Source organism: Macrobrachium nipponense, chromosome 41 (genome assembly GCF_015104395.2).
Source record: "Macrobrachium nipponense isolate FS-2020 chromosome 41, ASM1510439v2, whole genome shotgun sequence".
NCBI lineage: Eukaryota > Metazoa > Arthropoda > Malacostraca > Decapoda > Palaemonidae > Macrobrachium > Macrobrachium nipponense.
In genome coordinates, this window is record NC_061102.1 from 5,632,348 (window position 1) to 5,645,189 (window position 12,842).

The 12,842-nt window shown below is 35.9% G+C and overlaps 1 protein-coding gene across 1 annotated transcript; it reads left to right on the forward strand.

Annotated features, from left to right (window-relative positions):
* Positions 1-4,233: 4,233 nt before the first annotated feature.
* Positions 4,234-12,842, forward strand: LOC135212469 (apoptosis regulatory protein Siva-like). The gene is made up of 4 exons (XM_064245924.1): positions 4,234-4,463; positions 10,156-10,319; positions 11,309-11,475; positions 12,166-12,842. The coding sequence occupies exons 1-4, from the start codon at positions 4,340-4,342 to the stop codon at positions 12,206-12,208; spliced, it is 498 nt and encodes a 165-aa protein (XP_064101994.1). The 5' UTR covers positions 4,234-4,339; the 3' UTR covers positions 12,209-12,842.

Genomic DNA, 12,842 nt, shown 5'->3' on the forward strand with positions numbered 1-12,842 from the left:
CTAGCTTTATTGTATTGTTTCTCAAATCTGTCACGGCGTTCACTACCTCACTTTCCTTCGGTAAATGAAGGTGAATTTGGGTGTCTTTTTGACTCACTATGAATTAAGTGTTTAGACTATATCTAGACTTATAAATATTTATAACAGATTTAAATTCGGTTCACAGGAATAAATGATAATAAAAAAAAAGTATGCGGGAGGTAAAAGGAAAAGACATCTGACTATAACTTTTTCGAAAGACTGATATTCCAATGCATCCAGATACTGTTTCGCTAAAATATTGAGTCCAGAGATCCAGATAAGTCGAATGACTGAGTCTTATTGAAACTTAGACTTCCCTAATCAGAAAATGCTTGACATTTTGCCTGTCGACCATGATCAGCTTATTTGTGAAATAAAAACATGTGTTTCCCCATGAAATACACTCCCAGCCTTCTTATAACAAGACACTTGCATAACTCCTTTACCTTCAGAAACATATACATTAGAGTTTCCGTGAAGGTTAACTAATAAAGAAAGCAAGTCTCAAGTTCAATCACCGCTGAAATCCTTGATAGATTTTTTCACCGGCTCACGAACCCAGGGTCCCCGGGAGCTGAAAATTAGGAGTTTGGAGAGGGGGAGGAGGCAAGGGAAAGCTGAATCGAGTAGCCATTGTTTCACGTGACTGGGGTGAGGGATATGTGTGCTTAGTCTAGGACACTGCGCAGAAGTGCACTGGCCTGTCCCTTGTGTAACTTCTCGTTAGTGATTTTCAAACCTTTAAACATAACTTATTGCAAATGGATTTCTATTATTCTTTATGAAACGGATTGATCATTAATACCATTTATACACTACAATGTTTCAAAGATCTGCATAACTTTATATTAGTCTTGACTAGCAATACTTAGGCCTAGGCTAACTAAGCACATCTCTATGAATATACACGAATTGTTTTGTTGCATGTGCATCTAAAACAGACGTCCTTTGCTAGAAGGAAGGTCTTAATAATAATAATAATAATAATAATAATAATAATAATAATAATAATAATATAATAATAATAATAATAATAATAATAATAATAATAATAATAATAATAATAATAACAATAATAATTGGGAAAAACTCTCTATCGCGAGAGTATATACTATAATGTTCTAAAGGGTCCACAATATTACAAAGTGTTACGAGTCCGTGTATAATTTTGAAACTTTACAAAAAGCTTTCGAACCCTTCCCTGGGTTCATCTTCATCTTTGGACTGAAGGTGAACCCAGGGAAGGGTTCGAAAGCTTTCTGTAAAGTTTCAAAAATCATACACGGACTCGTAACACTTTGTATTATTGTGGACCCTTTAGAAAATAATAATAATAATAATAATAATAATAATAATAATAATAATAATAATAATAATAATAATAATAATAATAACGATGATGTATTTAGACGTAGCTGAATTATTATAAGGTTTTTTCAAAAGATGATCATATTGGCCGGTTAACCCAACTGATAGTGCGAAACACTCATAATATATATATATATATATATATATATATATATATATATATATATATATATATATATATATATATATATATATATATATATAAAGTTACTCATATGCCCCAAACACCATAGACAACATACAATATGAATGACAACGACCTGTTTTCAAAGGTAAAAAATCTGGTGAAATAAACCAATAATTGTTGATAAGAGAATATCGCATTTGTTTATCTCCAAAATCAACATGGATGTTTGGTAAGCCGGTATCTTTAAGAATAATCCCATTGATGTTTCATTTTGAAATCTTAATGATATTATGAGATCTACATCAATATTTATATTCAAAGGCATTGTAGTTCAAGTATTTTTCCTCTTTGAAATATTAGTTGTAAAGTCCTGAATATTACCATAAATACATCTTTGAAATTAGAAATTCTAACCAATGTAAATGATAAGGTAATATGCACCCTATATCTGAACATAATAACAGTCATATATTTCAAACACTATAATAATTTTAACCTTCGAATATGTTTTAAAAATTCAATTTGAGTTGACATGCGTTTGGAAATTGTCAAAATACTCATATGATAAAAAAGAGGAGTAAAGTCAACTAAACTTCTTTAAATTCGACTATAGGCCCAAGCAAAAAAGAAAAAAGTAAACATAAATAATTATATGCATGGAAATTATGACGTAAGTATATTTGTATTACATATATCTACAAAAAGGAAAACAAATAATAGACTGAGTCACTGGCAACTTATGCCATCTAAAAAACGCGTATGGAATAAAATACGTTTATTATTTTTTATTATTCTTTGCAAGATATGAAAATATTGTATTGTTGAATCTTCTGTTATTATGAAAATGCATACGTTATCTGATGGTCAGGATATGAAAATGAGACTCATTACCAAAACTTGCATAACAACACTCAGACGAAGTTCTACTTACAGCACGACAAGTATGTAATGATAAAAGAATTGTAATTTCGTGGTCAGTAAATCTCTAAACTATCTATATAAGAAAATGAGACTCATTAGGACGCATTTTCTTATTAGGATATAAGTGGAAACGAGACCCGTTAATACAACTTGCATAATAACAACGCTCGGGCGAAACGGTTCTTGCAGCGCGACAAATATGAACTGTAATTTCGCGGTCGGTATATCAATCTATCTAATTATTGTAAGTTTATGGTCCGTAAATCTATCTATGTATCTGTATTCGAAAAATAGCCACGTTGGGACTACACTATGAGGTGCAAAGTTTTGTTTACTTTTACCCAAACTCCCTTTCATTTCTTCTTCTTTTTTTTAAGTGAGGCAGAGCCGTGTTACTTAGCTTTGACATCCATCGCTTTCCAGGTTAAGAACTTTCTTGATTTTGAGGGCTATCCTTATATATTCTCCCAGTTTTCTGTTAGGGGATAACAGTGTCCCTAGATTTATATCCTGATCTGCTTTTTGTAGCAATTTACACATGAATAAATGTTCGGTGGTGTCCTCCTCCACTCTACATATTTCACAGACCTCGTCCTTAAATTTGCCTCGGAAGTTAGCCTTTAAGTTCAGCATATTCAGTCTGGTTTTCATAATGATACACGCATCCTTTGTTTCCAGCTCCATTATGTATAGTACTTGTTTTCCTCGAAGTCGTCTATGAATCTCAGCTTCTTCATTTCTTTTCTCTTTTCTCTCAAAGTCTCTTGGATATCTTGATTAATTTTCATCTTTATTTCCTTTTTCAGTGCTGCTTTAGGATATTCTCTTGGTCCATTCATTTCTATATCATTTGGTGCATATGTTCACCACGTTTTTTGTCCAACATTGCCCATATGGGGCTCTTAACTGATCTTCAACTATTTCTTTTACTAATCTTTTCTCCTCCGAATTTATTATGTTGTGGAAAAGCATTAAATCTTATAATCAATTCTGTAGGTTACTGGCCATATGCCGGACTCAGCTATAATTCCCCAATACGGCGTGCCCTTAGGTTGTTCATACATTCCTCGGAGGATCCTGTATTACATTTTCTCTAGCGCATTTAACTCATTTTCCATTACGCTACTCCACGTCTCTATGTTGACAAATAAGGTTGGTACAACTACTGTTTCATAGATTCTTTCCCTTACTTCTAGTGTCATGTTTCCTACTTTGTTAACGTCCCCATATCTTCTGAATTCTCTTAGTAGGTACTCAACCTTTTGATTTATCGTTTTAATACTTGCTTCCTTTGAGCCATTTAGTATGTAGCCTACCATTCTCCTTAGTACTTATATTCTTTCACGCAACTGATTGGGCCATTTTTAAGTTCTGTTTTTTATTTGTACATCTGGTTTCTTTGCTTTTTAATCTATTACTAGCACTGCTGATTTACTTGGCTTCGTATTAAATGTAAATTTCTTAAGTTGCTCTAGGCTACGGCAGTTATCAATTGCCATTTCTACTCCTTCTTTCCTGCTTGTGGGGAACATTAGGTATGTCATCAACAAATATTGGGGACTCTATTGCTACGTTTCTTATGAGTGTTACGTTCTTCCTGCTTAAATTATTTACTCTGTCAGTCACCTTGTTGCATAGCTTTGGGCCGTAAATTGTTCCTTGCCTCACATTTTCTGTTATGTTAATTGTATCAGTTACTCCCGTTGGGCATCTTATGACTGCTTTGTTTTTGTTTTTTCCTCATTAGGATGGAAATGAGACCCATTACCAAACCTTATATAACAACAATGGCCCGCCGGAGTAGAAGTTGTCGAACAACCGAGAGATCAGCCCAGTTTGTTTGGCACCAGAGAACGAACGAAGTTGGCGCCACCCCAATCGAAATCCTCCCGTGTACTAGAAATGCCAAAGAGATCTTATCCTTTCGGCGATGAAGACTCGTATGGACCTCAGCACAAGGTCCACGTGGGCGAAAAGCAGTTGGCGAATGGCGTGTCCAGTCAAGATAAAATGAAAGCTGTTTATGGTAGGTAGCTTATCCTTACCTACCTTAATAAGAGCCTGTCGTATCCTACCTAGCTACCTACTACTACTACTACTACTACCAGTAGAACCTAAGAATCGGTTACCGGCCGCCCGCGACCTTTTGACTTATTTATATATTTCAGTTTAGTAATAAAACAAATTAATAATAAGATTGTATATGTAAAAATCGGCAGAACGAAGAATTAGCCTAGCTAGTACGGGGTCATCCCTTCTTTGGGCGTTTGCCAATCTCTCCCCCTCCCACCCCAGTCCAGGTTAGGTCATGGCGTTTTAATTTATTTCATTGACTTTTATATAGGTATTTCAGTTTAATAAGCAAAACAAATTAATAATAATTTGTATATTAGGTATCTAATAAAAGTCGACATAATGAAGAATAGGGGGTCATCACTTCTTGGGGGTGACAATCTCCCCCCCCTCCCACCCCAGTCCAGGTTAGGTCATGGTGTGTAAATTTATTTCATTGACATACCTATTTACGTACTAGTATATGGCACAGGATATTGGTACGGCAGCCGTATCCCTGATTGCGATAGATATTGGTACGGCAGTGTATTGCACATGCGTCAATTTCAGATTTCCTGCCGTACAGATAACATAGTGTAGTGGGGGTACGTCAGATTCTGTCAATGGTGCCGTATTGCGCTATTGACTTGCTGTAGGTATGGTAGTTTGCTAATCATGCAGCATTTACCATCCACTGTTGTACCTGGAGTATACCTAGTAGGTACAGCACTAGGTTTGTGACAGTAGTAATAGGTAATACTACAGTCGAACTGAATTGTTTTGCTGATCATGTTCAATTCAAAATGTCAAAGTGAAACACCATACTGTCATCACCAAAGCACCAAAACATTTTGACAGTAAATGAAAATACTATAGGGTAAAATATCACAGCAGGCCAAGCAGGCCACCTACAATCAACGCTAGCCACCCTCCGAAAAAGTACATTATAACGCGTCCTGACACCGGAGATGGGCATTAGTCGCGACTTCTTGTTGGTGAAAAACGGAGCTAAAGACCTCTACTCTCCTTTCGAAGTAAGTATTTTCTCCAAAGTTAGAAATTAAGGCCAAATTTTAAGATTTAAACAGAGGGTAGTGAAAAGGGTGGCTACGGCAGTGGAAATCTCACCAAAACGCTTTAGAAATTTTTACTTACAACTAAAAATGTTTCGAAGATTGACGCCATCTTGATGTTTACGGAGTCGCTTGTGTCAACAAACTTCCCATTTCATGTGCTAAATCTGCACACCACTTATACCCATAGACGCAGGGGCACTTTCATCACAACAATCGTAAACCACCTCTTACCAGCACTTATTCAAGGGGACTACGGCATTCTTTGCGGCGTTTTGCGCTCTTCAATTGTTTATCAGTGTTGTCAATTGGTATGTGTTTACCCTCCAAACTAGGTATAAGACTTACACAAAACCGGGGAAATAAGTGAAATTAGCGTATCTATTTGTAGTATATATACATATTAGAGCAATTTTATCATTACTGCATTACTATGACAACTAGAATTCATCGAAACAGTTTGTAAATGCATCGGCGTATGTGTGACGCTCCACTAGATTGGCAACGATGAGCCATTTTTCCTCACGTCGTCTGCTCGTAAGTATACATCCGAAACATTTGTAATTTTTGGGGGTTAATTTGGTTGCAAAAAAGTGATAATGGACATGAATTAAATAAACATTTTGAAGTAGAGTTAAACTAAATATTGAGTAAAGTATACAATTAAGGGAATAAAGCTTTGCATCTCATAATCACGAACAGCAATGTGGTTCGAGTGCACTGTGGAGTGAATTAAGACCAAAATGTGTATAATTACAATCAAATAAGCACTGTGGAGTTTCAGTTGTGATGGCAGTAAGGATAAAAACCACTGATTACAAGGTAAGAATGAATTCAGTTCCAACCATAACCCCGGGAATAACAAGTTTCATACTTTCACTAATATAGGCAACAAAATGTTGTTTTATTGTGCTGATTACAACTGCAATCTTGAGTAAGATCAATAAACGTTAACATACATACGCTAACATTGTTCAAATGAGTGCTGGGAAGGCTGGGGAAAGATGGTGGCCATCACTGATGAGAACCGTCCATGCAAAACGTAGCCGCCATATTGGATTTCAAAACTGCCTTGAAAACATATTTTACGAAGAGCTCACATGCTTATTTTAGTTCGTATGGGGCTTTCATATATCACAATATGTTGACGAAACTTCAGTCTTTTAAATGGTATGCTTAGAGTTGCAATTGTATTCATGTTTCACCAATTAAATATCGAGTGAATAAGACCCGTCCACCGTGATGAGGGTTGGCCTGTCGTGATATTCTACCCTAGCTCAAAAATCACAATAATACTTAAGCATAGGCTACTTACTAGATTTTGACTATAGGCTATACATGAAAAATAAAACCAAACTAATCTATCTGTGTACTTCAAATCTTCTTTGAATCTCCCTCTGAACTGTGTAATAGTAGGGTAAAAAACCGCATGGTACAGGGGTGAACCATGTACGATCAATGTGTACAACCCCAAGAAAAGTACATTACAATGCGTCCTGACACCGGAGTAGAGGTCTTCAGCTCTGTTTCTCACCAACAAGAAGTCGCGTCTGATGCCCATCTCCGATGTCAGGACGCGTTATAATGTACTTTTTTTGGGGTTGTACTCATTGATCGTACATGGTTCACCCCTGTACCATGTGGTTTTTTACCCTAATACATCAGTTTTTGCCAAAAAACAGATGTTTTCAGGTTTCGAGCTGAAAAAAGCAATAGACGTCTACGAAGCGTCAAACTTCGAGAAATTGTAAATCCGTAAGTCACGAACGATTGAATCGGTCCTGAAAAGAGCTCCGAAGAGGAGATTCAAAGACTTGAAGTACACAGAAATCGTGCTCTGCTGTATTCATGGTAGTAAGGAAAACTACCAAAGTCGATCCTCTGGTAAACGGCCTACTCAATCGTAAGTATTCATCCAAATCAGGTCTATATTAACAGTATGTTTCCCATATTGGACGCACTACTGTACTAACTAAGCTTCAAATCTTCTTTGAATCTCCTCTTCGGAGCTCTTTTTAGATCCGATTTGATCGTTCTTGACCAACAGTATTACAATTTCTGGAAGTCTGACTCTTCGTAGACGTCTATTGCCTTTTTCAGGTTGTTGAAACCTTTAAACATCTGTTTTTCAAGGGTGAGCCCTGAGGCGGTAAACATGGGTTCGCGCATGCGCAATTCACAGCTGTACCAATATCTATCGCAATCAGGGATACGGCTGCCGTACCAATATCCAGTTCGTATTTATATATTTCAGCTGAATAAGAAGTAAAACAAATATAATAATAATAATTTGTATAGGTATTAGGTATGTAAAAATCGGTAGAATGAGGAATACGGGGTCATCCCTTCCTTGGGGGGGTGCCAGTCTCCCCCCTCCTACCCCAGTTCAGGTTAGGTCATGGCATTTACATTTATTTCAGGTAAAGGTGAATCTGGTTAGGCCATATTCCCTAAGGAATACCTATTACAAAAATGCTTACAGTAGCCCTGACCCCTTACTAGTACTATGTACTCGGCATTCTCTTTGTAAATAAACGTACCTATTGTAGCTTGTAGGGAGGGTGATGACAGTATAAGCCTGCAGGGGTGCATCCTATCCTAACCTAACCAAGGGCTCTGTGTCCTTACCTATTGTTTGTTAATAAAATGTTTATAGACCAAGGCAATTTACAATATCATTATTAGGCTAGTAGCAAAAATTTGCCTAGATAGACAAAAACAACTATGTTTGTGCATACATATACATATAGCTAAATATAGATACTATATACTATGCCCCTCTGTCTAACCTGGTATAGACTTTTCGGCCCATAATAAGAAAGTCAGATTTGTCCAAGAAACATAAAAAACCCTACTAGATAATAAAAGGCACAGGATATTGGTATACGGCAGCCGTATCCTTGATTGCAATAGATATTGGTACGGCAGTGAATTGCGCATGCGTCAATTTCAGACTTCCTGCTGTACAAGTATAGTGTAGTGGGGGTACGTCAGATTCTGTCAGTGGTGCCGTATTGCACTATTGACTTGCTGTAGGTACGGTAGTTTGCTAATCGTGCAGCAGTTGCCCTGCAGTGTTGCTAAGAGCTATAGGTACGGCACTAGAAGATCAGAGATGGTAGTAATAATAGTCGAACTGAATTGTTTTGCTGATCATGTTCAATTCCAAATGTCAAAGTGAAGCACCATACTGTCATCACCAAAGCACCAAGACATTTTGACAGTAAATGAAAATATAAAAAATCACAATAATACTTAAACATACTTAGATTTTGACTATATACGTACATGAAAAACAAAACTAAACTAATCTATCTGTTGTACTTCATATCTTCTTTGAATCTCCTCTGAACCGTGTAACAATACATCAGTGAGCTGAAAAAAGCAATAGACATCTACGAAGAGTCAAACTTCCAGAAATTGTATATCCATAGGTCACAAACGATCGAATCGGCCCTAAAATGAGCTCCGAAGAGGAGATTCAAGGAAGATTTTAAGTGCACAGAAATCGTGCTCTGCTGTATTCATGGTAGTAAGGAAAACTACCAAAGTCGATCCTCTGGTAAACAGCCTAATCAATCGTAAGTAATCATCCAAAGCAGGTCTATATTAACAGCATGTTTCCCGTATTGGACGAACTACTGACTGCTGCACTACCTTACTAGCTAAGCTTCAAATCTTCTTTGAATCTCCTCTTTAGAGCTCTTCTCAGGGCCTATTCGATCGTTCGTGACCTACGGATATAGAATTTCTGGAAGTTTGACTCTTTGTAGACGTCTATTGCCTTTGTTGAAACCTGAAAACATCTGTTTTTCAGCAAAAACTGATGTATTATTACACAGTTCACGTTTCTAGGTTGTCATTTTCTTGCTGTCGCTGACATGCCTGAGGCGGTAACCAAGGGTTCGCGCATGCACAATTTACTGCTGTACCAATATCTATCGCAATCAGAGATACGGCTGCTGTACTAATATCCAGTTCGATAGTAAAAATTATTAACTTGTTAATTAATTGCTAATATAAGTACCTACTTAAATTCCAAATATAGTTTTGGCCAGTTTATCCTGTGAAAATTACATAAATATCCCAGGTATTTCACATTTAAAATCACTTACCTCATGGTTAGAAGTTACGTTATTTTCCTCCAGGTGTAGCTTTTACCAGAAGTCTTCGCAGCCTCGCAAGGTCAGAGTACGGTTACTCGAGTTGTCAGATACTATATTCATTAAGGATGACCAACAAAAAAATAAGCAACTTCACTGAAACTGGAAAAAAAAAATTCCTCTGCTTATTACCCACAGCAGTAAGACACTATTGGTCAATTGACAATAAACAAAAACCAAGGCCAATTTGTCATGGACCTAATAATGGCATTTACTAGAGCTACATTCTAAGGCATAAAAATGGTAATATGTACTACCTATGTCTTGTACCTCAGTGGGTGGCAGAGTATCAACTTGCCTGGTACAGTATTGTGTTTATTGGATTCGTCTTTATCAGTACATACTAGTACTAATGTATATTCTTTAGTATTATTTGTTACTTAATAACCTCCTTTTGCAGGGAAAAAATGAAATAGTTGTATTCTTTCAGATAAGACTTTAAGTTTGTTGTACCGTGGAGCCAAGAATATAATGAACAACAATGCGGAACCCATGGACTTGACGCCAGCTATCCAGAAAGATACGCGATCAAATCTTCACCAAATGGTTCTTACACCACAAGGAACATTAGTCAAGCCTCATCATACAGTAGATGTGAGTGAATTTCTTGTCTTTATAATGATATAGTAATAATTTAAGACTAAGGGACTGGATTCATGCTGAAGTTATGTATGTTGTATAAAGCACAAACCATTGTTTTGTAAGAATGGTGATCCCTGATTTGTCTGCTCATAAGAATGCCCAGCTTAAGTTCCCAGGGCGTGAATGTATGTGTGTAGAGTGCTGGTTCTCTGTTAGTGTGACCCTCATTCCTTTTTTCGTTTAGAATTATCCCTCATGGTTATTATCTCATGGAAGAAGTAGTATATAGGTTAATGCAGAGGAAGCCATAGTTTTGTCTTCCGAGGGCAGCTCACTGCCTGGGGGGAAACTGCCTGCGATTCCCCCCTTTTTTTTTCCCTCCTATTCACCACCCTTGATTCATGGTTCAGCTGTTGGTATGGAGTCCACCTGTTCTTCCTTTGTTCAGTCAAAGGAGGGTGTTTGTGAACGTGATGGCATCCTGTATCTGTTTCGGTTCCTGATTCTTGTACTTTTGCAATCACTATAGGGCATTTCCAGAAGACAGAGGAGAGACTGAAGGTAGGTATTGTGGCATTTTGTGGGTTGGGCATTGGGAAAAACCTGAAAATGATTTGATAGTTACTAAAAAAAATCTCCCCTTCCTAGGGTTATCATAATTTAATTAAAGTGCCTCAGTCTATTATAGTATTTTATAAAAAAAAAATTATTGATTTTGTAAGAAAATCTTAAATCACAGAATTATATATGTAAATATATATATGTATAGTGTGATATATGTAAATATTTACGTATTACCGTATTTTATATTTACACTTATGTCGGTTGTGAATTTTTTCATCAATATTGTTTTCAAAGTAAACACACAGTACTACTATACTTCCAAGGTCATTGATAATAAGTTATTAAATATATTTTTTCATGTATGAATGGCACAGTAATATGTAGAACATTTAGAAAGCATCATAAGAGACATTGTCTAAATTATTGATCTATTCCAGATTGTAACTGGACGCTTGGAAGGGCCTAGTGTATGCGTCAGCTGCAAAACTATGATAAAGTTTACCAGGCCTCCATGCTCATACTGCGAGTGCACTTTTTGTGATAAGTGTGCCAGGTCATGTCACCTCTGCAAGGGAGACTTTTGTACCAATTGTTCTCTAACAATGTAAGTATTCTAATTTTTTGTTTGTGTTTAGCAGTTGAGGCTGTTTGTAAGTATATGAATGGCAAGCTATTATTTTATTCAGTTGGCTTTCACAATAATCATTATGCAGTGGTCTTAGGAAAGGAAACTTTTTGTAGTAGATTTTGTTGTCATAAAATAAGTACATTGGTGGAAGTGACCTTCAAAACCAGTGTTGAATTACTAAATGTACCTTTGGGTATGTATATCAACAGTGAAAATAATCCATTAACAAATATTTTTCATTATTTCACACCAGAATTATTAACTTAAAGCATTCTATATTTGCTGTCTTGCTTTATTTAGCATTAGGTATAAATGACAAAATTTATTATAATTGTTACATTCTAATTAATACCCAGATATAGGCTATTTATTCTATTTGTAATGTCCATCAAACTGTTGTCAGTGAGTGAGGAGGAGGAAAATTTAGTGTTTTAGGAGATATTACTTTTGGGCCGAGATACTATCGCTAGAGGAAGTAGAGTCCTTTTAAGACTGGGTAACTCTAGGTATGGCACTTGGGAAATAGGTACATCAAACCTTATTGTGGTCTTTTTCATGGAAAACAAATGTTTTGTTGGTTCAGAAATCTCTCTCAAAGTTTGCTAGATAGGGTTTGTATTAACATAGTGAAATTGGATAATACTAATGATTGTATTTCTGTTTCAGATACCTCCACGAGGAACGGGTCGTCTGTTTAAGTTGTTGTTAAGGTCTTAGTTATTAGTGTATGTATGTATTAATATTAATGTATGTAGTATTTATTAACTTGCAGTTAGTGTATTGTCACGAAGTGTTCCAAATACCTGGTTACTAATCATAGAATTTAAAACTTACTTCACTACAGCCAGATACCTGAACTTTCATAAAAAAAAAAAAAAAAGACAGTACTCTAAAGCAACAGTGATACCTTAAAAAACTTATCAGCAATGTGAAGTATCAACATTTAATACACTAAAGTATACCCAAGGGCATCACTCAGTCAAGCATTGAACAACTGTAACTGTCTCCTCGATCAGTCACTTCATCAGAAACTGAAGGAACAAAACTAAATATCATTATGCAATATTCACAAAGTTATTCCTACCACTGATGATCAATAAATGAAACTATACTATAGTAAACCATAAATACAGAAGTTATTAATTCAAAATTTATAATCAAAAGTCACAAATTTACTTTGAAGAAAAATTACCTACTATTACACATACATACTTGGAATTGCAAAACTTAAAGTTTGAACTTAGATAAGAAACAAAATTAATTCACCAAAATTAGGTAAGCATCTTGAAAAAACTAAAGAGAACATGGACACAAAAAATGTAAATGTGTCAACCACCAAAGTA